Consider the following 27,317-nt stretch of genomic DNA (forward strand, 5'->3'; position numbering starts at 1 on the left):
AAGGGCAAGAATTCGTCTGCTAGAAGGCAGCTGCTTGTGTTTTATAAGGTAAAGTTTCTCTTACCTATGGAATAACTCCAATATTTCACAGGGAATCATCATCCATCTAACTGAAGTACCCTCTAACGGACCATCAGCCTCATATCCCCTTTGAAATAGCACAGCTGAGCACTTGCTGGGCCACGATTTATTTTTTACCTTCTAAGACATCTTGCTAACTCTATAGCTCAATAGTGACAGTCGAATTTCACACTGCGATAGCCCCCCATCGATTTTTCATTCCCAGGAAGCAACTCCACAAATTAAAGTTAACAGCATTTCTGAAACTAAGGGGAAAAAAAAGAAAGAAAAGGAAAAAAAGCCCAAGAAAAGAAGGGTCAGGCAAAGAGACACAAATGGCCAGATATCTAAACTGTGCCCCCAGCACAGGGGCAAAATTCCTTCCTGGGGTCTTCACCAGTTACGGGACAGGAATGCTACTGCCCCTGAAGCCCGGGTTTGCAGACGTTTCAGCTGTAAACCACCACAGGTTCAACAGACATTAAGAGTCCCCCCTACATGAAGATGTCAACATGCACAAAAGCTGCCCAAGGCACGAGAATTAGACCAAACCTCTGGATACAGCTGCAGTAAACGGAGATACCGCCTTCCCCTAGGTCTGAGCTCGTGGTCAGCCCGTCTCACTGAGCTTTGCTGACCGCTGGACTGTGATGAACCACCACAGTGATACAATTTCAGTTGGTGTGGTGGTAAAAATATTTGAGCCCAGTTGTGCTGAACAGTTAAAAAAAGGAGTAGAAAAAACGAAACGCAGCTCAGAACTCTGCTCTCCACCACTAGAACACAGAGGATGAAGTAACGTCAAAGTCTCACTTGACAAGGAATCAGAGGACCTACCTCTGCACCCCTTCAACACTGAACCCCAGTACCCACTACAAGCACATTTTACATACTACTGAATTACTGAAAGGAAGGACTAAAACCTAATAAAGATAAAAACCTGGACACAGGCAGCACAGACCAGCAGTGCTTTCTCAGCATGGCTTTGTCAATCCCACGTTTCCCTTCAGCTTCCTGGATGCTGTCTCAAGTCTACATGGTCTCATCTAGAACTGGACTGAGCAGCATCATGGTCTCTTTTAGAGCACAAAGGGTTATTTCATTAATGACTCAAGTTTTTAATTCTGTCTCTGCTACAATGTTCTTGTCTCCCACCAAAGCCTATTAATGGTGTGACACTGTGGAGAAGGGCTGGCGAATGCTTATCCTCTGGTGTGAATTCACAGCAGCTTCTGCTTCCCTCTGATGCACCAGCTTAAGCGTGGCTCCTTCCCTTTCAAGCCTCTGCTAATCCTCTGGCTTCACAGCCACTCTGCTCCCATCTCAACCTGTCTGCCCAGGAGCAGGGTCCCCGTGACTGACACTGCTGCCTCCCTGACTGCTCTCACACGCTTGACTCTTTGTACGAGGACTCCAACCTAAACTTTGTTTCATTTTAAGTGATGCTCCCTCCCAGTGCTGCTGTGCCAGAGCCCCTCTGGAGCAGATGCTTTTGGAACAGGAAAGAGGTCAGGTGGGAAGGAGGGGAAGGGGAAGAAAGAGAAGACAGGAAAAATAAAACAAATAACAATCGCTTTTTGTCTCTAAACCCCTCTTTTTAACCCAAGGAGCGTCTCATCCAATGAAGCATGATGAGCATGAAGTGTTATATAAAGAAGATAATTATAAAGGGATTTAATGCTTGGCAGGCTTGTCTCACAAGGCTTACAGTGGAGGTAGCACACTCACTTCCACAGCCCTGTGTCCGGGTTTGCTGTTATGCAGGTGGTGTGGCCGGGGCCAAGCGGAATCACAAACAAGATTTGTTTTACAGAAAAAAAAAAGAGCACAGTCCCCTTCCCACCGAGGATGGCAGCTCCAGTCCCACCTCCTTCCACTTCTGTCCCATCCCTGATTAATGATGTTGTCTGCCTGATTTATGACCCACCCCAACAGATTAGAGTTTCCCTCTTCAACCTCCCCCGTTCCTTCACCCCCGCCCCCCCCTCAGAAGGCGCAGCCACACTCCGCTGGAAATATTAGAGAATTATTAAATAAACATTCATACGTCATGTCTCTTCCCATACTGAGCTCATCGTAGTCAACGCTCAGCGGCCGGGTCCTGTTTGCTTTGGGGCTGACACCAAACAGCTGGAGTGATTCATGGAGAGGCTGGCTACAATGCTCTGTGCCATATATCATGCTCGCAGCGCTCCCTGCCCCGGCGGAGATAAACTGATCAACCACAACGGGCTGGAATGAATTTATGACAACACAAAATTGAGGAAAACAAATGGGAGGTGACCCAGTGGGCCACTAACCCAGACTCTCTCGCTGGCCTGCAATCTAGTCTGGTGGCAGAAAGCAAAATTGAACATTGGCACTCTGAATTAAGATGCTGGCTTTTAACCCCGGGGAACCTCGGTTTCAAAATGGCACCAGACCCTTGCAGGCTGCACCTCGGGAGGAAGACTTTGTGTAGGGAAGGTGCTTTTTGCAGCTCGACAGTACTTGTGCTGAGAGCACGGTGAGGGCGGAGGAGTCGGGGAGGATGCCTGAGCAATTAGGGGCCCTCTGCTCTTTCTGAGCAAAGCTGCATCTTGAGCTGAGCTAAAGGAGTGTCACGCTGGCTTGAGCAATGCCTGTCAGCTGAAGACCTCAGCCGCAGTGAACGTGGCGGCTGGGGTCTTCAGCAGACAGGGAGAACTCAGATGGTGTGACTGTCCTTTGCCTCTCTCCATGAGCCTTTACCAACCCCAGGGTGTCTCCCAGACACCTCACATAGATGACACGAGAAAAAGCTCAGCAGGGCCGAGACATCCCACAGTGCTGGGAAGGAGAGGTGGGACCATCACCATGTCTCTCATTACATGTCTGCCACCTAAAGTTCAACACCACACAGATGAGGTCAACCTGCCCAAGCTATTGATGACCTGGCATGGCACAAGGAGTGGGAAAACAAATACTTCTCCAAAGCCTATCTAGTTGTTCTACATACAAGAGATTCTTCCACAAAGTTTAGATTCAATTAACCTGCCTGAGCACAGAGCTTGAGCTGAGTGCCAAAAGGAGGACAGCTTGCTGGCCAGTATTAAGGGATTAAAACCCAACCAAACAAAACCACACCGCTCTCCTTGGCTGGACTCGCTTTTGGAGGAGGGGAGGGGGAAGGAACGTCATTCTTACGAGCGAAGGATCGATGTGTGGATCGCTGCTAACTCTGTTAGCCACTGCTCTGACCGGAGAGCACGGCTGACACAGGTGGTAAGCCATGTGCTGCTGGACAATTTCAAAAATGCTAATCAGGTGCTACACAGGGTTTAACATGCCAATCAATAACACTCAGATTTAAAGGCAAAAATTAAAGTTACAAACAATGGAGTAAGGTGATGCTGCCAAAAACTTCCTGTAAGCACCACCCAAAACAAGAAAAATGAAACCAATTTAGCTCCAGATTAAGAAACAGGAACTAGAGATGAATCAATTTAGCCTGTTGGGCTGGGTCGCCATATATCATGGCTTAGCAGAGTGGGAAGCAGCCAGTCAGTGTGAAACCCTCCCCCCTCCTTTTCTGTAGGCTTCTACCTCTGATCCCTGTTATCAATTAATTTAACAGAACCCCTCTGCAGAGACAAGCACACAGAGCATTCAAGACTCCTTAAATGGCAGGACAGAAACTATTTATCACACATGAATCTCAAAGGAAAGGAGGAGGAAAAAAAAAGGCAGCTAAGAGTTCTCCACCTGAAACATCATCTTGGTTTCTGAAACTCAGTGACATAAAGCACCTTAAAATAAAAGCTCTACCTGCTACTTCAATCAACATTATTGGGAAGACTCAGCAAGAAAGGCTCTTCCTGTCATTTCTATTGGGTTTTGCTAACTTTTCACATCTTTTGCAGAACTGGAGCCTTAGTCAGGTTACTGGACAAGGTTACTGCAGAGTGAGGTGTGAGTGCACAGACCTGCATGTGCACACACACACACAGAGACACACACAGAGACACACACACACTCCCCCACTTCACAGCAGCATTAGCACCAGAGTTGTTTGGAAAGGATTCTGGGATCCTTCAAAAGGTGCTGGCTAAAGCCTCTTTGATCAGATTATTAAAGCTATGTCAATTTTATCACTTGAGCTCAAGTGTTCTGGAAAATGTCAAATCCTTTCAGCTCCTGCAGTTTAAAGATTTTCAATAGGAGTGGATGTGGGAGGGCACAGGGCTGTGGGACTGACAGGCAGGAGGCCCAAAGGGAAGCCGGGCAGCGGCTGACAGATTAGGACAGAAGGGATGAGGCCATGCTACCAGACAGCATGCAATGGTTGGCTCACTCGAAGGACAAATCTGTTTCTGCACTGACCTGGGAGCTCCCAAACTCAGTGGTGCTTGGCCAAAGTCTCCTCACTGAGAAGTATCAAATAGCAGACAGCCCACTTTTGGGACATGCTAATAAAAAGCCTTGTAAAAAGGAAAGTGCCGAGACAGCAAAGCAGGATTAGAAGTTTACTCTGCAGTGTGGGGTTCCCCCAGTTAACCCCTGACTGTGAGCATATGCTTTGCCAGGCTGCCTGAACAGAGATCCCAAAATGTGACAGTGACACACCTCCCAAGTCAAGACAAAGGGTGAACAAACTACATTAAAAAAACCCCACAACTTTCCCTGAAGTCAGCTCAACGCTACTACCACATTTTTTCTCCATCCCAAGTTATCAATGGGCCTCATTCCCAAAATGTAAATGCCATCTGTTTAAAACCCACAACTACTTCATTGCTTCCACTCCATTCAAACTGCTTTGTCTCTCACTTGGTCTTGGGGCAACATTTTCTGTCAATGATCAATTTACAACACTGCTCCACCCCAATTGTCACAGTCCATGTCAGCAGTGGAGAGCCTATAGTTTCAGGCTTGGACTGCCAAATCTGCCTGAGCAGTAAGTCACTCTAGCAGCGTGTGGAAGGAGGCTGAGGACAGAGGTTGTTACTCAAAGACATACTGCACACAAAACTATTTGTTTCTTTCCCGAGCTAGGCTGCAGCATATTCAGTGGCAGAAAGGGACAGGAAATGAGACGGACAGGAGCCTCTGCACCGCTGTATATTCAAACACTAGGACTTAAACTTCTTAATCAGCTGGAAAGGCTGCAAGTAAAAATTCAGACACTGAGACATTATTTCCCTTAGCAACCATACAAAGGTGAAATCTGAATCTTAAGGGAACAGAAATTCTCTCAGTAAAGCTTCTGCCAAGTTTTGAAGCTGCTGGAACTCCCTTTTGCTGTAGAGATGGAGGGTGAATATACAGGTACCATAGAAAATAGAATAGACACCATGTTTGCCCTCAAAAACCAAGATGCAATGATAAGGCAACTTCTCTAGTAGAAGCAGGATCCCATGACACATTAATAGCAGAAATCTTGTGAGTGGATCAGAAAAAATGAAAGTACAGTTTGACAAACCAATTGCTTTTGTCAGGATAAAGTGAGTTTGAATCCTCACCTCCTATCCAAAGTCCCAGCTCTATTCTAGGCTGTTATGTACCACACAATGTATCTGAAAACTCACCATAACTACAATACAGTGGAAAGTACAGGTAGAGCTATTTGCATATTTTAAAGGAAGGGAATTTGCAGTGAAGTCCTTTGCAAGGTGTGCTGAATTCTTTGTTACTGGGTACCTGCCCACACACATGTCTGCGGGAAAACTCCCCACGGTCCCTCTGTGGACACAGCAGTGGCAAGTCAGGACATCAATAGCTCCCAGCTCAGGCTTTGTGCTGGAGCACAACTTCCCTTCTGAGTGGCAAAAGCTTCAAATGTGCCTACCCTTAGACTAGCACTGCTCCTGGGAACATCAGATGGGACACCATGGTTCCTTGAAATAAGAAAAATGAAATCTATCCACTTTCCACTCACTTTTCAATGTCACTGTTCTTACAGGTCTTCTGCATGGTCTCCTGTTTACTGCTTTCACCATTACTCGTTGAGGGCATTTCTGTTGAGGAAAGAACAGACAAATTAGTAAGAGAACATTTGATTATTGTAATGAAATAGTCTGACCAAGTTACAGTCTTAGAAGCAGAGGACCCTGATGAGTCATTTTCATACTGATTCTCAGAAAGAGAGAGACCTACGCTACGTGTCCCTGTCTGGCAGCGATGTCCTCTCTGGGGACAGCATGCTTCTGTGATTTGGGGCTGAAGATACAACCTCTACCCTCTCCCCACTTCATGTCAACTGACCTTCACAGATGTACCAGCTGTTTAAGCCAGCATTTAATTTTGAAAGGTTTTATGTGGCTGCTGTGCCAAAGTGTACTTCTAGAAAACTGGGACTGGAGCAAAACCACCCAACCCAGAACTTGCTCTCAGCTTCTCCCTTTTTCTGAGACCCTTCAGAGACAGACAGGCAGAAAAAAACTATACCAGAACAGTCTGCTGATGGCTCTTTTAGTACTAACAGTCCCATGGCTCCTCCCAGGACTGGAGGGGGGTGTGAGCTACCAGTTGGAGATAAGCCAGATAAACTGTCCTAAGGTCAGCCCCTGGGGTGCAGGTTCAGTACCCTTCAGGCAAAAGGTATGAAGAAAACAGCTCACAGCAAGTGCCATGAGGGCTGCTCCCTCATCACCTCTGTGGCTGCAGTTACTGAAGCTGAACACACCTATAAGCGAGTGCTCTTACATCACAGAAAATAAATGTGATTGCCTGTCCTGCAGAAGAAAATTCCTGTGATAGGTATCCTATGTTCTTCATTTAACCATCATGCCCTTGGCAAAACTGGTCTTACCCACCCCCATCCCACTCGCGTGCAGTTATGTCTCATAGGTACTTTCAAGGCTGGGAATCAAACGCCCAAAGCATTACAGTAACAGAACAGGGAACAAAATCATTGGGACAAGCCTCTTCAGGTCGCTGAGCTTCAGCTCCCTTCCTAAGGCAGCTCCCTTCCTAAGGGAGCTGAAGCAGCACTGTCCAGCTCTGGAAATGGATTTGTCATCTACAGCTGGAAAGCGCCAGGTTTTATTATTCTCATATTTCCAGTAGGTTGCTGCTTACACTTCCAGTGCTGCTGGCATTAAATAAAAAACCACAGCAGCTGAAAGGGTTTAACATGTCTCCTTGGCTAATGCTATGAGCTTTCAGATCATGCATGCAAAGGTACAATTTCATATTCAGTCTCAACTACAGGTCATGATGTAGGACAGATCCTAGAGTTCCCACTCTAACAGTACAGACTTTGGAGCTGCAGGCTTTTCTTGCAATACACAGGTCAGCTAGCCAACACATCATGATTCAAGTCTCTAGTATATTCTTCTAAACAAGGGAAGATGATAAGAAAGCAGCTGAAGAAAACCCAAGCAACATATGCCTGTGTAGTTTAAACCTCAGGAGCTGAACATCACCATCACACAGTCGAGCTTTGATGGCTCCCTCTATGATAAAGCAGTTTTGTCTTTTAGTGACACAACCAGAAGTCAATCCACTCCTACCTCTTACCACCATACATGTTAAGGCTGCGTTTTTGTGAACTCTCCTGGTTGCCACTGACTACAGTTAATTGTGCTGTACAGTTTCAAAAAAGACAGTGTGATTGTACATGCATTCATACCTGCTGGCACTGTGCAAAAGCATTTCTAACTACCATTTGCCTAATTACTGGCAATCGGAAGACAGGGAATAGCCACCTGCCGTCCTGTAGCATATTAGATAACTAATTTGCAAGTTCAACACTCACCGTCGCTGGCCCACTTGGAAAACTCCGGTGTTATTCGGGTACTAGGTGTGCCACCACTGAAACAGAAAAGGGCAGAATGCTGAAGGCTGAAAATGGAAAATTTTGCTGCTCAGGAAAAGCTCCCTCTTCCACCCACCACTTCTCTCTCAATACTTCTATATATCAGCCTAGGCTTCAAAAGGTGAGTAGCTGGCCTGCTGCAGGAGCTGTTTTTGTGCTAGGCCACCTTTCCACCAGTGTTCTCCCAACATGCACTTTCAGCTACGACCTCTGCTGAACCACATGGGGGTTGTGGTGCTGACTGAAGGTCTGGGATTCAAAGTGACCTAAGGCTCACTTTTGAATACACAATTTCAAAGACAAAAACCTTACAAACAGAAATCCTCTGTGTTGTGATAGCTTCTCCCTTTAGGAATAACTTTACACCTTCATAAGCCCCATCTTTTCCATTTTCCCATTTGAAGAGCAGCAGAACTGAAGCACAGACAACTCCTAACCTTGTCCATTCTCTTGCAAGCCAGTTACAGAGACTGTGACAGAAAGGAATTTTCTGAGCAGGCTGCACCCCTGTGACTGCATAACATTTTAGCTCTATGTGCTAAGACAGTTGCACTCAAAAGGTAACATAAGCTCATGCTTCATGGCATCAGTTGCACTACTGGATCCCTACAGAAACTTGACAGAATTTCAAAGTGCTTTTACAAGCAACATCACCTCTCCTGTTCTAGAGATGGGCAAACATATCCAGGAGACATACAAGGACCTTGCCCAAACAACGAAACAACGCTTTAGGTGTGAGTCGAAAGAACTCCTGGCCTCAGGTCTTCAGTCACCTCACCAAGCACTATACATCCACAGCCACTGATAAGGGACACCATGGTACCCTCCTGCTACAGTACCACTGTCCTGGCTGTGAAGGAGCTTCAGCATCTTTGAGACCCTGCCTATGGACTAGCATGGTTAGCAAAGTATCAAACAGCCCAATGGTTTGGATCCAGTGTGGCAAATGCCACTTTTCTATGGAGTGGAACCTAATTTTGAACTAGTGTTTGTGACAGGCTAAGCAGTGAGAAAACTTCATTTCACTGCTCTATCAATCCCTTCAACCTTGACCTCCCAGGATCACCCAGTGAAAGAGACAGAGGGGTAATTTAAGCCCTGTTTTATGCAGGGCAGAGGGCTTAGAAAGCAATCCTAGCTCCCTGTTAAGACTCATTTTATTTGCCTGAAATTCTTCCCCAAGTGCCCTGAATGCTGGCTGCTGACATTCTCCACATATGTATGTAGGCAGAGCATACATCCTGCCCCAACCCCAGAGATGAATACAGAAGGATTAGGTAGTGTGCCTCACAATACATAATGGGATGCAGAGAAATCATATCCTGGCTGCCAGACTCATAACGTGCTGAACAAGTCTCGTGTAGCATCATGTTATACTACTACTAAGAGGCTGTATTTCATTGCAAAGCAAGATGATGCATAAGGCCTTAGTACACCAGTTTCTTCATTGTCAGAATTCCCCTTCTGTCCAGCACTTTTCAGGGAAAAGATAGCACTGGTTGGGCAGCGGGGTGGTTAAAGTGTGCAGGGAGGCTTTATGAAGCTGCAGAGAACTAGTATTTTGCACACACTGAGATTCCCCCAAAGTAATGGAAGCAATTTGGAAAGGCACAGTACTTACTTTAAAACAGCACCTCGGAGTGCCTCCCTCTCTTTGGCTTCGCCTGGCTCTTCCCCAGTGCAAGGGATAACGTCTGCCTCCGTGTACCTGAGCACATGCTGTTAAGGAAGGCACAGTCTCGCTGCAGACAGTGGGAAGGCTTTTGAGATGGTCAGCATACTATCTGGGATATACAACAAATTCATTCCAATTGAGAAAACCTCAAAAAAAGAGGGGCTGGTATCCATGGAGGGTCTTGCTTTTAAATTCAGGGTTAGTTTTGTTCTAGGTGGAAAGAAACTGAAGTGTTTTGAGAGCAACATGATGCCAGAGTCTCTTAGAAGGGAAAACCAACTCAACCTCTGCAAGCCTAACTTGCACAATTCCACTATTTCTGTTTGAGGTACAGAGACCCTTTACCAGCTAAGGGTTAGGGCTTCAGTCTTAGAAGCTGGTATAGATTTCAGTAAAATTAAATTTGATAGTTATACCGTCCCCTTCATCACAGACAAGTAGATGTCTGCCCAATACCCCTGCAGGAACCACTATTGATGGCTGTTACTCTGCCCACAGGTCTCCCAGAGCTGTGTCTGAAAAGTCTGGCTTCAAAATGGAGAAGTTCCCTAAGACTATCATGAACTGTCTGAAAACAGAGGGGGGTGTCTTGTGGAAAACAAACTCAATTCCTACCCATGAAGAGGGAAAACCTATCCTCACGGAAGAAATCTGGATGGAGACGAGATTGCTTATGAAACAGAACAGAGAAACATTAACTTTGATCTTCTCCAATGTCTCTTCCAGACTTCACCAACTGGGTCTGAAGTAGTGCTACATCAATAGAAGGATCTCAAAAGGCAACAACTCGGGATGTCAAATAACACAGGCACTGGGGAAGCTGGTGTCATTTCCAGCAGGGCTGGATATGGGCTATCTACCACTACCCAGGGTAGTGGTAGATACACTACACTACACTTTCATACAGATATACTACACTACACTTTCATACAGCCCTACCCGGGGTAGGGCTGTATGAAAGCTAGCTGAAGACAAAACTCCAGGTTCCCCTCAGTAAGAGCCTTTCAAAAACGATACTGTGGTTTCCCATATTCAAGTGTGTCATCCCCATCCACATCGAGGTCAGCATCACTGTCTGGATTCTCCTTGCCACTGCACATGATAAACCCAGAACCTGGAAGAAAATAAAACATGTAGATGAGCATTTGAATGGGAGATGAAGTGAAAGAGATCTCCTAAGGATGGATGGTGTAACAGCACCAGTCTGCAGGCTGTCTTTTACTCTTAACAGCTTCACAAAATGTACCATCTGCAACGATTGCACAAGGACAACTTTCTGAACACTGCACAGAAAACACTCAGGGGAATGGATGCTGCATTTTGTATTGGAAAATGTCCCTTGACACTGAAAATGAAACGTTCTTGAACTTTTACTCTCCACATGACTTATGTGAAAGTTGAAGGCACTGGAAGTGTCTCTCTCAAAGGCAGAAAAAAAATGGGAGGAAAATAAAGAAAACTGTTTTTGCACAGAAGTGGTTAACATAAAAACTAGACTGCTAGTAGGTAAGAGAAAGCCAGAGGGTCCTCCTGAACTAGTCCTTACTTCAGGTGTAGAGGGCAGGCAGAGGCTAAAACACAACTAGAAACAGCTTTTTTTTTGTTAAATGCGTTTGCTCATGGCTTATACTTTTACAAATAGAAAATGTTTAAGAAAGGCAAACTGCTTTCTAGGAAAGATCAGATGCCACAGCCATTAACAGCCCTTTACAAGAATTTCTATGTGAGCAAATTCCAGTGCAAGTCAACAAGAGTCCTCTGCTTCCAACAAGGGTGGATCAGGCACAAGACCAGTCTCAGTTCCTGCAGGAAGTGAGAGTAAAGAGTTACACCCGAGACTGCAGGCTTCTTTTACCCCAATCTACATGCAGGTACCTACAATAATGAACCTTCACAACATACGTACTGCCTGAGGTTTATTAATGGAAAATAAGCAATTAATATATTTACTCTTTATGTGATCTAACACTGGACACACTCTCTCCCACAAGGTTAGAAATCAAGCAAAGATCTCCTGAATCCCAGAGTGGTGCAAGATTCTCATTTGTGCTCAACTGTGCAGCAGATCTAAGCTGTTTGGAGACAAAAGCTACATAAAAAAGTGGTTCACTCTGGCTGCTTTCAGTAGAGTCTGTGGCTAGACCACAGAGCATATCCCACTGGCAAATACTGAAACAGTAAGGTTGAGGTAGTCTTGGCGCTGTATAAATGCCACCAAAATGGTGCATTTCTGCACTGTAAACATGTTTCTAAGGGCAGAAGATGGGTTAAAATTAATGTAGCAACACTGAATACACAGTGCATGTCTGAAGAATGAGAACATGCCCAAGAGTTAGGGACAGCCCTTTGAGTGCTACAGATGCCCAAGTCTGTTCACCCCCAGCATACTTACGCAAGCTTGTGCTGTCAGCAGCAAACTTGCACTTTCCCAGCACAGAAGAGTGAGCTGTATTTCTAATAGTCTCCATCTGAGCAGAGAGTAGGGCAAGGTAAAGGTCTCATTTCCAAGGACACTATGCAGACAGCTCTTTACTGTCGCTCTCTAGGAACGGATGCTCTCGCTGATTCATTAAGCCCCCAATAAAATTTGTTTATATGGATTTGATATTTCTCTTCCCTGAATATAAAGAAGGTCCTTAATGAGTGATAACTGTAGCATGATAACGATTTTAAGACTAACCTTTCCCTAGAAGCATAAACTACCTTTTACTCCAAAGTAATTGCCAGCCTTTATCTTCAGTAGGAGTAACACAACCAGCATTGTCAATGCAGCACTCGCTGCTTGTGACAGGTGCTGCAGGAGCCATGCCCTGCAGCTGGCACTGGGGCAGCCCTCTTCCAGCAGTCCCATCCCCATGCCACGTGTTTCATATCCTGGCTGCACACTCCTAGCCAACACATGTTATGACCTGCCTGTTCTTGCTGCAACAGCTCATCTAGTAAATCTTGAATCCTTCAGTTCATCACAAGGTTTAAAAGAAAATTTAGAGGCGTGAAAGAGACCTGTCAAAGAACTGGACAGTCTTTCAAAGCTGCCTTGGAAGTCATGGTGGGCATTGGGGTGGTAATTTACAGGTATGGCATTTAACCTGCAGTAACACCATCTCCTGCATCTGGCATTACTTTAGCCCATCACTTCTCAAAGGCCATAAACCTGAGACACACAGATCTTCGTCTTTCTTGTAGCTGTGGGAAGCACAAATCACGTAAAGCTGGAGCTGTGACTTGGCCATTCTTGGAGGAAAACTGGATGGTGGCCAAACTATGAATACTTGGCCTTGGGGCAGGGAGGAAATGTGTCCAAAAGAGTAAACACACGTGGCATGTACCTCTGTCCTTCTCTCTGCAAGATGCCAAGCACACAGCAAACATGCACCTTTCTCTCAATTTTATTCCACGTGACACAAGCCAAGTAGTGGTTTATGGTTAGAGCTTAAGAAAGGAAGATCTGCTTACTGCAATACAATTTACAAATATTAAGGCACTTTGACTTCAGAATCCCGGTGTCCTTGCTCTCAAAACCTTTGTACTTAAGAAAATCCCTTTAAATCTGTAAGGAAAATACTCCACAGACCTTTTGCTGAATCCAGCTCTATAATAGGAAACCCTGCATTCCCAACAGAGCACTATCCTCCTGACACAGGGAGGGTACAGAGGAAGGGTTTGAACAGTACATGTTCTCACTGGTGCACACTGAGATGATCTGATGCAGCATTTCAGTAGAGAGGAGGGCATAGCAGAGAAGTTCACAGGTTAAAATGAGGGGCAGGAAAAGGGCAGATTTTCTTTACTGATCAAACAAGGACTCCCAGGCCAGAGCCTAAATGAAACAGCAATAAAGTGATTCAATCCTCAGATTTTCACCAAACGTGGATTTTTTTTAAACATTGTATGCAATCCACTGCAACACAGTAAAAGAAACCCGATTCAGAAACCCTGTGCTAAACAAAGTAACCTCCATGTAACCAGAAAGGACTCTCAATATAAGCTGTGCTGTTGGTTTTAAGACTTCAGAGACTGCTTTAAAAACAAAATGAAAGGCAAAATCCACAAAACTTCTTTCTGCTGTGAATCAAAATGTCCCTAAACCCAGTAGTGCACCCAAGGGAATACAGAAGAAGAAGATGCAAAGCTCGGTCCCTCATCACCTGTGGAGTGAAGGGCCCATCACTGACGTGCCAATGCCCTTTCATGGTGGCAGCCATGGATTTTGAGGCTGGTTATGGCAGGCTGGTGTTTGGTGCTGTAATTTCGACCTGAACCTCCTTGTCTAACTTCCTGGGGTTGCTTCCATGCACAAAGCCAGTGAAAACACCCACGCAGCTGTTCAAATATTTGATGTCTGAACTGCTTGACATTATTCATTCATCTCAGGCTCATTCAAACCAGATTTCTGGACAAGTGCTGTTATAAATGGATTAAGAGGACCACTAAACGAAAGGAAGGTCCGATAGGATCACACCTGCTTCTCACTAACTCAGCCTAAGTGTAAAGAAGGCTAACAACTTCCAGCTCCTGCTGGCAGTGTGGCCATCCAGGAGCAAGGAAAACGTGAAATGGAGTGCAGAGGGTGTCAAGCAGAATAAAATGGCCTTTGCAACAGCATTGTTTTGGACTTACTAGAGAGCAGGAGCTTCCAGAAGATCCTCTACCCCTACCCTTGGGTGATTTGCAATTCAGTAGCATGCCCTGGGGACCGGGAAGGGTTCCACCAGCAAGGTTTGCCTTTTGAAGGTCGCACATTAATTCATGGCCATCAGCCACCCTGCAGACCTCTACCGCCAGTGCTGCTAGCCAGAGGTCAATGCCCGGGACCAGAACTTTATCCCAACGTGTTAATAAAGTGAAACCCGACAACTGAATGTTAAGTTGTGAGTTTGACCTGGGAATTCACAAGGGACACGACCTGCTGTTCACAAAACAGCTGTGACTCTCACAAGGAGAGACACCCAAGACTTGAGGAACCTAATTGCACACGTGAATTTGAAAATGCCTTTTTTTTAACAGATGAAAAAAGAACAAACCAAAACTCTCCTGTATCTTTCCCCTTCCTTGATGAAGAATTTTTTGCTCTCGCTATGCATTGGGTAGGAGGCAAGTGCTTGTCATATGCTGCCAGCCCCAACACAATTAGCCTCTCGATGCTAAAGCAGCACAACCTTCGTGACAGTCTTAATCCCAGCTGCCTCCTTAAGGTCCAGACAAACAGGAGTGAGCAGGCAGGTCAGGCGCTGGGGCCATTAAGCAGAGAAAAAACAAAGTTACAGCTCTGTCTCCAATCCCCATTGCTCTTGTAGCCAGGTGCTCTGACAAGCAATTCCAGCACTGGTATTGAGTGGCACCTCTATAAACCTTGTGACAGTTTGGGAGACAAACTCCCCCATCAATCAGAGTGTACCTATCAAGATCACTTACCTAGAGCGCCCGCCACCCTCCAGCACTGTGTACACAGCTTGGGGCTGGCCTCAGAGCACTCTGCCTGAGCACTGATTCAAGGGAGTTGCAGAAAAATGCAGGTACTCTACACAAGCAACAATGTTTCAGAAATACCGACTCAGATGTCTGAGAAGCAGACAACAAAATTCCTGTGTGCCTTCACCAGCCCCAGGCTGCAAGCCGTGGCAGGCTTCAGTAATCAGTTGAGCTTGAAGGACGCTGGAAAACACTTCCTGCTTCCTTCCATGTGTCTATTAATAATGGCTGGAGACAAATCTCATCTGAAATCCTTTCCCTACCCCTTCCTAAGCTGTCCACTATGCCTAAGCATCCTCTCTGACCTCTGCACTGCTTCTCACTTCCTTTGTGCAATTCCCCTGATGACCGCTCATCTCAACATCCCTCCAGTGAATGGTGGCTCAAGCTAAGATCGAGAGTCATTAACATGATATATAAGCAGACTCACAGAACAGATAAAAGGGCCTCACGTTCAAGCCCCTCCTTTTCTCCATCACATTCAGTGGCAGATGGTCAAAATGACAACATATGCTGCTTCAGGTGTCGGCAGCACGGCCTCCTGTGTACAGCCACGAGCTCACATGGAGAGCTGCAGTCTTGAGTAGAGAGGTTAAGACCACCAGACCAATGTCAACCCAAACAGACACAGACAAATTTCATCAGCACAGGTAGGAAAGCACAGACCTACTGTCCTCCATCTTTGCTCTCTCATCTGGGCAGATAAGTCTGTTTTGGGGTCCAGTTGTTATGGATACGTTAAATTGCCTCTCCAAAGAAGACTGAGGGGACAAAACTAAGATGTGTTACTATGTGCACCACCACTATGAATGCAGCTACAGGTGCTTTTCATGAAGAGGATCAAACCCATCTGTGTAACAGGTTTCTCGCGTTTGGTCCCGAAGGAATGGGGGAGGCTGTCAAATCTATGTTGGAAATATGACAGAAATTCAGAATTTTGTGTAAATTGGAGAAGTGGGTCTACATCCAAATCCAGCTCAGGGGTATGCAACTCTACTAGGGCCTGTTTTGGCTGAGAAGAGGCATTCATTCTGCTTACAGGTAATTTACATGTGTTCAAGAAGGAAGAAAAAAAAGCCTCCCGTAAAATCTCCAGCAGCGCAGCCGTTGCTAATTACACTCCTTGCAGCAGCCCCTTTCTGCACAACCTCCCTTTCCAGCACATGCACTCTTTTCTTAACGAAATGTCACTCTTTGGCTTCTCGGAGAGTAAAAACAATGAAGGCAATAAAAGTAGTTTATGCAGACACACGGCCAGGCCTCACACACACTTGCGGAGAATGGCTCTAAATTTGGTTTATTTCATCAGCTGCTGAAGTATCCCAAACTAGTGCTAGGAGAAGGTGGCACGGATGCCATTTTATTTTAAAAGGCATTCAGGAAGAGAGAGAAAGCCATTAGAGATTCTTGAAAAGAAGAGGAATGTAGAGACGAGGCCATACCGAACAGCAGTCTTTGTGCTGATCTGTAACACTTCCCCAAGCTGCATTTTTGACGGTGAAATTGTTCCCCCATTTTTCCCTAGGACAAACAGGGATAGAATAGTTCTTCCGATGACTTTCCCAGCCTGTTGCAGGAAAAATGAGGTTGAGAGGCCATGAAAAGCTGCTTGCAGGACGAGGGTTTCATTTCTCTGGAGCCAGATCCATTTCAAGCGAAACAGTGATTTACCTGGGAAACTGACACCCAACTGTGTCATTACAGCGTACACCTGAAAGAGCGGATGCATCCATCTGATGCCGTCTATTAGCTCCCACAGAGGCACAAATGGGCTGCCAGAGACCTGACTGCTTACCAGCAGTCTTGGATGCTTACAGTGATCTTTGCTAACAGATCAGAGAAACAGCTGCCTTTAGAGAAAGGGCCATATAATTTTATGACCATTAACATCATTTTGCAGCACCGTGCTGAACAAAGGGCAGGCAAGCTCTGCTGTACAGGGTAAGAGCCAGCTGCTGCAAGGCTCGGGGAAGAGGTTTCCCCACCCCTCACAGTGCCCAGGAGTATTCCAGAGATTTCTTTTGTGCCTCTCTGTAACCCATTGCAGCTGCAGAGGGGGAAATGTAGTTGGGCCAAAGGTCTGATCTGGTGTGGCTGTTCAGGCACTGCTGCTTCCTGCACCAACCCACGCTGGTGTGAGGCACTAAGGTGAGAACGGTCTCACGTCTGTCTCAAAGGTTGCTCTTCAAAACCCAGAGCTGAAGCACAAAAGCAGCAGCAACAGTCACAGTCTTTGCAGCTACGGCTGGTTTTCCACAGTCAGGGAAAGGTGGATCTGAAAGCTTTTGTTCCCCTGAGGAGAGGGTGGAAACAAACAAAAAAGGAAGAGGGAGAATTAAAGTAATCTTGAATCACTAAGCAGATTCACATCACTGGATCAATAAGCACCACTGACAGGGATCACAGGAATGTCGCAACTTTGCCAATAATAAAGCAGCACAGCAGAGCTTGGAGGATGACTTTTCTAAGGCAGCCGAGCATGAAGCAGCAAGGCTGGTGAACAGCTGAAAGTGACACCCTGGCTTACAGTGGGCTGCTGCCAGCGGCAGGGCTCGATGCAGTTTGCTTTAAATAATGATGAACACACAGATTGTATCTGTGGAAGAAAAGCAGCCAAGGACTGGGAAAACCAAGGGCTAAATTTCACAGGCCAAACCCATATGTTCTTCCCCCAAACTAATTCTTTTCTAGGCTGGAAAGAAGAAAGAAAAATCAGTGCTAATTTAATCAATTGATCAGTCTATTGATTGCAAAACTGGAGCTGCTAGTTAGCCATGTGCTGTAATGCCCTCAACTCTGAAACCACAAAACACACCATTGATTTCTTCACTTCCAGCTCTAAAACAAGAAATAAAGCTGGGCTTTCAGTGGAAAAGCCACTTCCTCATCCAGGAAGAGGATGCAAGCAAAGAAGAGAGGCCAGGAAACAGGGACAGCCACATCTTGCGAGGTTCAAAGTGAAATTAGTTACAGATGCAGTCACGGTGTCTTGTGTAAACCCTATCGATTGGGTGGCTGACAGTCTTGGGAGCCTCCATACTAGGACAATCAATCCGGCTGCAGTGTCACCTGCCACTTTGCTGAACAGTTGACAATGCAATTATCCAGTGTGGAGGCAGGGAGTTGGCGTGTGTCAAACGCAGTTAGCCACTTTCCGGGCACCACTCGATAATGCGTTTCACCACCGAGCGCAAGAGACGCCGCGCAGAGACAGGAGCTGTTCAGAGCCATTGAGACCCACGCTCCCTTTTTCCTTGAGGAAAAAAAAAATCCCCATATATATCTCACCGCCCCTGACTTAACAACTGTATTCTAAAATGCTATTAAAACCATGTCAATCAACTACTGTGTGCTTAAGGCTGAAGTTTGACCTGAGTGTCCAAGTAGCAGGTTGCACTTCTGGCAAAACTGCAGACACTTGGGAAAAAAAAATAATCAAATGACTATCTGAAAGGCTGAGGCCTTCAAACCCAGAGCACACAGACCACTAGAAAAATGGATTGCTGAGAGCAGCTAAGCAAGTGCAGCAGATGGGACTGGAAGATCTTACGTTGTGTGTCTGAGATCTAGGAAAACTGAAGTTTAAAGGGATGCTGTCAACTTGAAACCCAGTAAATTTCAAGAAATTGAGCAGCTTCAGGTGCTCTGTCTGCTCCCTTTCTCTCTCCCTGACAATTTTAACACTGTTACAACTGCGTTTTCTGTTTCCTTTTTAATTAATTTGTTTCCTCCCTCCTGCTGCCGGCTGACAGACGTCCCTTTTTCTCCCCCAAGTACCATACATAATACTGTGAAACAGACAGAATTCCTCTTCTCCCCAAGAAAAAAACCAACGTCCCAAAACAAGACCTTTCCCTGGTTAGAGTGGCTGTCAGCATTATGTAAATCAAACAGTGAGCTTTAGTTGATTGTGCTCCTTTCAGCTAACGTGTTCTGGCAGGTTGAGCAGAAAAATTAGGTTCTTACATTTTTGCATGCATCCAAGCTAACGAAAATGTACTGTCAACAATCAGGACTTTTAACTCCTATAAGCACCATTTTTTTTTCAGTCAAAGTGGTTTTTACTTTGCTGAGTCCCGCTAATTGCATTGTGTTCCAAAACAAAGGAAACGCTGCTCCTTGAAGCATTGCACGAACTTTAAACACACGTGATACTAAGCACCAGTTACAGGGTGGGTCATGCTGATGTTTGTACCTAAGGTAGGAATTTTCAACTTTTGCTCTTTTAAAAATCATATACTTTTCTCATCTGTTTTTCTCCCTTCACCAAAGCCAACTACTAACATACAGCAAAATATCCAAGAGACATCTGTTAGCCACCGAATCCCTCAAATTCTACACGAGGACACAAGCCATTGAGAAATAGTCAGTTACAGCCTGATTATTGTATGTAACACCATGCAAACAGACCTGTTAGCATTTTTAGGTCAGGTATTACCTTATGGACAAATACTTGCTCTCACAGGGGAGAGGTACAAACATGAAGGAGTGGTTGGGCTACTCCATCAGACCAGTACAACGTACCATCCTTCAGCAACGGAGGGATTACCAGCCTTACCATCATTTTACACGTGGGCTGAGGTAAGGCATATGAGTGCCCTGGGACTCGGCAGCTCTCTAAAGGGGAGATAAGGCATAGAATAAGCACTTGAGAGATTTATACATCTTGCCCACTTGGAAGCTTAAAACAGGTAGAAGTAACTAGCGGAAGGTGTGAAATCAAATACCAGAAGGCTCAAATACCAAGACCGAGAGGCTGGGAAGGATGCTCAGTTGCAGAGATGCATTCATCTTGAAGACTAAGCAATGAGGGATGCTGACACTGGAAACGTGACAGAGAAAGGCACTGAACTGAGCTCTTGCTAAGTGGGAGGAAGATGAAGAATTTCATTATGGCAAAGATTCCCTATACTCTTTACCAAAGACTGCTCTTGCATCCAAGCCAAAGTTTGCTTTAGCCTGCCAGGGTAAAATGAATGAATTCTGACTCCCCTACACAGAAACAGGGGAAGACGATTCTACTTACTAGACCATTCTTCCAAAAGGCCTAAATGTGCCAGCGACATCTTCTGTTTCCCACACAGTCTCTCAGGAGAAGTCTCTCTTTCACCGTTCAGCTCAAACGCTTTTGCTGAATTTGAGCAGATCAGTTTAGACTCTCTTACTACTATGAATTGAAATGCAGCCTGAGCCTCCTGACATGGAAAAATGGAAAGTCTCCTTGACTCCTGAAGCTTTCCTGCATGCCTCATTATATTTTATCTGAAAAAGAGGGCACAGTTGGCTACTAGGTGAGATTCTAGAGCAAGATTTTTAAGCTCTGTTGCCAGCTTTGCTGCTGTAACAAGAGAGAAGAGGCTCCTCCATGCTTCAGTTTTCACATCCATGTCAAACATAGACTTTGCAGAGTTTTGTTGTAGAGTTTGATGCTCATGAAATTGCACTGAGAAGCGCAACTGAGTTTTCCTCCCTCTATTTGGAGCTTTCTGCCAGGCAGTTACCAGACACAAGCAAAGTCGCTGTGCTCACAAACACCTGCTGTTGAGGCAGGAGAACTGAATAACATCTACTCAGATTCTGAGGACAGGATCTCACACTTGAGAGCATGCTTCTGATGTCACACGTATTTAGGACCTCACAGCTACTGTCTCAGTGTGTGTTCTTGGCCAACTAACCCATGCTGGACAGAGGCTGGCCTACCACATTTGCTGCCCAAACTGAAGCACACCTTGACTCTGTAGAGACAGAAAGCCAACAGTGGCTCTGCAGCCACCTCCCAGAAACTTTTAGACATTCTAATATAGTCTCACTTTCCAGGCAGCTGCCCTAATTGCACATGACAGGAGATCCAATGCAAATGGGCACCCAAGGATAACTGCAGTTTGTTACAGCTTATTAAGGCTTTATCAAGTCCCTCTATCCATACAGTAAGCCACGCTGTTCTTTTCCCTTGATAAGACATTAACGAACAGATACAAGCCCTTTGCTAGCTTGGGAGGAAGGCAGCATGGAAAAACAAAGAGAAACTTCAGAGTTAAGTAATCCCCATGCGTTTCTCCTCCTTCAAGAGTATTGCAATCTATCAGACAGATCCTTGTTATGTTGATCTTTCTTGGAAAGTATCCCTCCCTGAAAATGCCCTGCTTACCATTTTAACATTTTCAAAGCCTCTCTCTTTTTTTCTGAGTTATTTTTGATGCAACTGATCTGCTGAATGAAAAGAAAGCCAGAAGAGCAGTGGTGACTAGTCTGCTACTGTGACCGAAGGAAGGTTTTTTGGTGGGGGAGCTGGAGGGGAGAAGAGGAGGACAGGGTGGGTGGAGAGAACTTGGCTACAATTCTTCAATTCTTTCATATCCAAAGAGGACAGCAATCTCTGTTCTATCAGACGGTGCGGTTCATGCTTTAAATGGTACTTGCTGCTCGCTTGCTTTCCTTGTCTCTGTCTCTCTCCCTTTGAAGCAGACTGGACAGCTTCCTCAAGCTGGCGTTATCACTCCCTCTAACCACTCTTGGCAGGCAATCTAATTCCCCCTGAAAAGGTCACCGCCATTTTAACTGCCTTTCAATCACATTAAGCACGCTGCCGCTCGTGCTCGGAGCGCTGTGCCTGCAGCTCTCCTGACTGAGGTGCGATCGATAAACTGACATCCCGTCCCCTCAGCCCATCTCCCCAACCGCCCCGTCCGCCGCTCGCCTCCTTCCCCTCTGCTGGACAAGCTGCCTTCCTGGAACGGAGGGCGAGAGACCAAGTGACAAAATCCTCTCCTCAGATCTGAAGCAGCAGAAGGGAGCCACTAACCTGGCATTTACTAATCTTTGTCCCATCTGCTAGGAAACAGAAGGGTGCAAGCATCAAGCATCCCCCCGCCTTCCCCAGACCTACAGAGGCTGCAACTTCACAGGACAGTTTGCTTAGGCACCGGTCCAGACACCTTTGAAGCTGTGTTACAAAGGACAAGCCTCCCTCAAGCTTCCCTCAATGCAATCATTACCGTTATCTCTCTCCCTGCGCTGCTTTTTCTCTGCAGTTGCGAGTTATGTGTTCCACCCATCGATCCCTGTGTAAGACACTGTTTTAAGTCCTCTTGCCTTTTGACTGCGCTAAGCCGTTTAAGAGATGACAGCGGCTTCTATCAGTGCGAAGCTGATGTGATTCTTTTCAGATAAAGCACTTTTTTCTCCACTCCTCCCCCCCCCCCCCCCTTTCCCTTCTTTCAAGTAAGAGACATACACACAAAAAGAGACACTGAATCTTTCAAAGAAAAAAAAACCCTTTTGAACTTCCCTTAGGAATTCTTTAAAGGGATAACCTTACAGTGTAAACACTGAGGGTAAGGCGCATCCCTTCTGAAGGGGAACAGAAGAATTGCTACAAATATGTTGAGCGTTGAAGAAAAAAAACCTATTGGAGAGGGAGCCACTTGATTCTTTCACTTGCGAGGCCTTGTTGGCTTCCTAAACACAGAAACTCATTAGACAAAGATGGCATGAAATAAAGCCCTGCAACAAAGAGCTTTGGAGAAGGATGATTCAGAGACATGGGGAGAGCTGGTTACTGAACGTGCAGGTACTTCAAGAAAAATGTTACCCTTGTGACATTGCACTGAGACAGGGAAATATTTGATTATTACATCTGTATAGCTTTTCACTTTGAAGCACAAGCTTGATTTAAACAGTGCTTGGTATTTCATGCTGGTAGCCTTCTGCACCTATCCCAAACAGAAGCCAGAACTCTCCTACTACAAACCCACACTTCAAGCAGGACCTCTGATGAAACAAAGTGGTTCCAAATCCTATATAACTGTCAATAATCTTCATTTACTCTCTTCATTCTTCCAGTTCTGCGTAAGCAAAGTAAGTGACAGCAAATGATGTTTTAAGAAGCCAGGAGGACATGTAGAAGTACCAAACAGTCCCTGACAGAATGCCTTCACCAAACCCAACAGCTTAAGAGACAACACACCCATCTCCAGGCTTCTCATACTCCTACTTGCTGCCATCTCCGTTTCTTACCACCTGCTGCCTCAAGTCTACCAAGCCATGGTGGGCAGGAAGGTGTGCTTAGGCTGTGCTGCACTGGACCTCACTGTGTAGTGCAGTTGTAACATAAGACAAAGAATTTCCACCTTCCAAGACAGCCCCCTGAGAGGAGCAAGACTTCCCTGCAAGAGCTTTGGAAACAAGAAAGTGGCATCCTGAGAACCACCCAGGTGAGAGTTTCAGCTTGTGATTGCTCTTAAGTATTAGACCATCCTCCAGAAAATCTGAGCTGGGCTGTTCATTTCGCTGACCCTTCTGTTTTCAAGAAGAAAAACTGCAAGATCTCCCAACCTTACCCAGCCTAAAACCTGGCAGGATCTTTCATATAATTAGCAAAGATTATTCCTCACCATGAGAGTGATGTGAACTTTGTCCATTAACCAAAAATGATAAAAAGAAGCAGTCAGGACTCATGTTATGTTTGAGTCACTTCTGTAACGCTGCCCAACGGTCTGACCGACTCATGCACTACGGTGTCCTGCTCTCCCTTCACCCAGCTGTGACATCTCCCCAAAGCAACACACCATTAAAACCAAAATTAATGAGACACACGGACATCTCTTTTCCCCTCCGGTTTTATGTATTTCCCCATGTCATCTCTTTAGACACTGGTGACATCCCTCCAGCCTGGCAAAGGCTGTCTGGCATTATAAAAGGCCTTCGATTTCCACATCGCTGCTACTTCTCAGCAAAGGGAACAGAGCCAAGCGCAGAGCCTCGGGTGACGGGGGTTAACGAAGGCCTTGCCAACTCCAGACAAAGCAGTTTTAAGCATTGGAAAGCATTCCCAAAATGTGCTGTACTTCAGGGCTGTACATTAAGAATTCTGTCCCTAAAACAAGGCAAGAGCCAACACTGGCAGAGAAAGGGAAAAGACTGGGAATGCACAAAGCAGGTCTGACTAATGGAGACCTCTCAGTGCCAGCAGCCAGGGACCGTAAGAGAACCACAAAAGAGAGCAGGAAAAAGGTACAACTTGCTCAAAAAGAAACACAATCAGACGACTATGGGAGATCATTCCAGCTTTGCTTTGGCTTCCCAAATTTTCAGAAACTTCTTGTGTACAGTAGGGAGGTACCCTGCAGATATTACTTGGTTGTCTCAAAATACTAGGTGGCAAAGAGCTCCTCTGTTTAGGGAAGAAGGCTTCTCTCTAGAGGAGCATGGTGGCTGTTGAATCCAGGTGTCAGCAGTTGTGTGCTGCAGAGGAGGAAGGGCAGGGAGAAAGAACCGCATTTGTGAGGGATCTGCCAGCTGCTCAGGTGAGGTCATTTCCTCAGCAGTGGTTCTGCCACCAAAAGCTGCACAGGGAGACTGTTCCTCAACACAAGTGCTACAGAGAAGCTCCTGTGCTTGCAGGCTCATCTGGAGACACCTTTTATCCAGTGCCACGAAAGGAAAGGGTCTAATCCAAAAGCCTTCCTTATTAGGATAATTATGGAGGGTTTTAGAACCTCATCTAGCTGTTCTCTACTCTTCTCCCAGCCTTCATATCCTTTGCTGGATCTGTTCATGGAGCTGAACACTCCTGAAGGTGTCATGGAGGTTTCAAAAATCCAAGAAGTAGGCCTCATACTTCTTGATGGAGGCAAGTATAAAATACAGAAGTATGAGTCCACGCGTGTGCAGTCACCGAGCAGAGGGTGCAGTCCTGACTGATGCTAGAATCTGTCTGACTTCTCGTTGCATTACACACATCAATTGTCAACCCATTTGAGAATTCCTTAAAATAGGGAAGAAAATGCAACAAGAAACAAATACTTTGCATTCGCGTAGCCTAATAATATTAATTACATGCATTTTGTCTACCTGAAGCCTCATTTGAAAGAGGGTCTCCATAGGACTGAAGCAATATGAAAGGCTCAGATCACACTTCAATTAGTTAACTCAAAGCCAACTGGGAATGTTAACCAGGTGAGGACAGCACAATGTCCACATCAAAGGTAGCAGAAGACTGTTCTCTCTTCAAACTCAGGTGTTTGGTGGGGGAGAAGAAAGAAACCACGCATGCACAAAAAAGGGCAGAAGTGAACTGAGTAGCTTTTGCTAATCAGGACTTAGCAGTAACAACAGAGGCATCCAGACATCCAGTGCTTCCTTGCTACAGATTCTACTGACTATACTACATAAATACAGTTTAAGGCTCTGCATGGTCTCATCAGTCCTTTACTTGAAATTGTGTGCAGACACAACCCTCCACGTGGGCATAAAAAAAGTTAAGGTATGTAAAGCTATGAATAGAGGAAATGACAGTGTGAGCTTCACTGGGTAGCCTTTAAAACCCAAAGAAGCTGCTCCTTCATCTCTGTGCTCCTGATCATCTGCTCCACTACAACCCAGCTACAATTTAATTTCACAGGAAGGCAAGAGCAGATCAGCAGTGCCAGGCTGTCACTGAGCACACGGCTGGCTTTCAAGTCCAACTCCCTTATATGTAGTAGCCTTTCCCCTTGAGATATTTTAAATTAAAATCCAAGCTGATACAGGAAGAGATCACATCCCATCCTCTTTATTGAACGAAGGAGCCAGCATTCCTCCTCTCGTTAGGCATGCGAGAGACTCTTAGTGCCAGAGGTTCAAGCCAACGAACAGTTTAGTAAATCCTCCTCTTCGAGGCCAAAGGGCTGAGTGTAAGAAAGGGGCCAGGTTTCTAGCTAAAATTACATTCACCAATAAAGCTCACGAGAGGTCAAATTTTGCCATAACTCACTCTCTCCTCAGTAACTGATTTTCCCCATCACTAGGGAAGGAGCAAAAGAAGGAGGAAAAATAAAATGTGTTTGTCTGGGAGCCCTAAGGGCTTTCAGTGCTAGAGGTGTTGAGCAGGTTCCTGGATTCTCATTTATCAACCTTAAAAGGGATGGAGTGATAAATGCACAACTGGCCCTTTAATATTTTATGCAGGTGCTAAAGCGACTTAGCTGTCACCTTCCATACATCACCAGAGGCTGATACACCAGCTTTCGTCACTCCAGGCTGGGAAGTTTTACAATTTCATTTCTATTTCCCTCTCTTCACACATTTCCATGTATTTCTTACTACGTGTAACATATCAGAAGCTATTTTCCCTAAATGATCTCCTCATTTTACCCATTCCTACTCTTTCCCTCTTCAGCCACACTTCTCCAGCAAGAAATAACACCGTGCTTTTGTTCAAGGTCTGCACAAATTTTGACTCTCACCACTCAAGAGAGGCAGAGAGTTGAAAACAACTTTACATTCTGGCAAAGGCTGAAGGTCCCACCCTTTGTGAAAGGCAAATCTCCAGGTCCCTCCCTTTAAAGATAAGCAATGATCAGCTTTCACAGCAGAATGATTTACAAGGCCCCCCCGAAACACTGGCGCACCTCGAAATCCTCCCTCCAGGAGAGTAGTGGCCCGTATCCTCTTCTGCCCGCACCACTCGTACTCTTCAAAGCGGTTGCCATTCTCGTTCTCGATGTCCACAGAGTCATCCTCAGTCATGCATGAACCTTCTCTCTGCACAGGGTAAAGCGGAGCAGGGAGTTGAGATGCATGAAATAGTTCTTTGGGGTTAAATATCTCACAGTGGGATGGAGAAGAAAGCTGTCCTGGGAACAGTCCAGCCTAAGTATAAAGTGGATATCTACTCCCACCCCCACATTCCTAGTGATCTATATCTAGAAGTAAATGAGTGCTGGAAGAACTTTACAACCTTAAGATCAAAACAAGTTGCAAGGTTCATCATTTTCACACAGGGAAATTTAAGCTCTTGCTGCTACAACAATGCTGCTGTGCATTTCAACATGCATTCCCCTGCCTTGCATGCACAATTCCTCTATCATGTAAACTACAGCTTCCTTTGGTCCCCAGCAGCAATGTTCTTCTAGAGCACATCTTTTGGGGCACTTGGATCAAAAGACACCTCTCTTTACATCTCTTGAGGCAACAAGAGTGAATTTTTTAACATCTCTACTGTGGGCTTTTCCTAAGAAACAAGCACAGAAAACCTTGTGACACAACTCTTGTCTTCCCCCTAGGGCTTGTTCCTCCTCCTTCCTTGCTGTCTGGGATGAACAGCAAGAGAACTATTCTGCTCAAGTGCACTTACTGGAGTTAAGACAGTCATGCAACATTTATAAATACCAACCTGTTACAAAAGAACCCCCCCAAAAATAACTCTAATGTTGTCAAAGGCAGAGATCAGAAAGGACTCTTCCTGCTGTGCTACATAGGAAACATGAAGTCCCACCAAAGGATTCATCAACTTCATAGCTCTACCTTTACAGTGTGTAACTTAGACTTCAGTAACAGTGAAAGGGTGCTTGAAGT

The 27,317-nt window shown here is 45.5% G+C and overlaps 1 protein-coding gene across 7 annotated transcripts in view; it reads right to left on the bottom strand.

Moving 5' to 3' along the window:
* RNF220 (ring finger protein 220) overlaps nucleotides 1–27,317 on the bottom strand; it is a 229,049-nt gene that overhangs the window by 21,941 nt on the left and 179,791 nt on the right. For all 7 annotated transcript variants that reach the window (XM_062003562.1, XM_062003564.1, XM_062003565.1 and 4 more), the window contains 5 exons: nucleotides 26,372–26,504; nucleotides 10,527–10,623; nucleotides 9,456–9,542; nucleotides 7,775–7,830; nucleotides 5,954–6,032 (listed from right to left, as the gene is read on the bottom strand). In XM_062003562.1, the coding sequence (XP_061859546.1) occupies nucleotides 5,954–6,032; nucleotides 7,775–7,830; nucleotides 9,456–9,542; nucleotides 10,527–10,623; nucleotides 26,372–26,504 (452 nt within the window). The remainder of the gene's footprint in view (nucleotides 1–5,953; nucleotides 6,033–7,774; nucleotides 7,831–9,455; nucleotides 9,543–10,526; nucleotides 10,624–26,371; nucleotides 26,505–27,317) is intronic.

The sequence above is a fragment of the Colius striatus genome, chromosome 10 (genome assembly GCF_028858725.1).
Source record: "Colius striatus isolate bColStr4 chromosome 10, bColStr4.1.hap1, whole genome shotgun sequence".
NCBI classification, from domain to species: domain Eukaryota; kingdom Metazoa; phylum Chordata; class Aves; order Coliiformes; family Coliidae; genus Colius; species Colius striatus.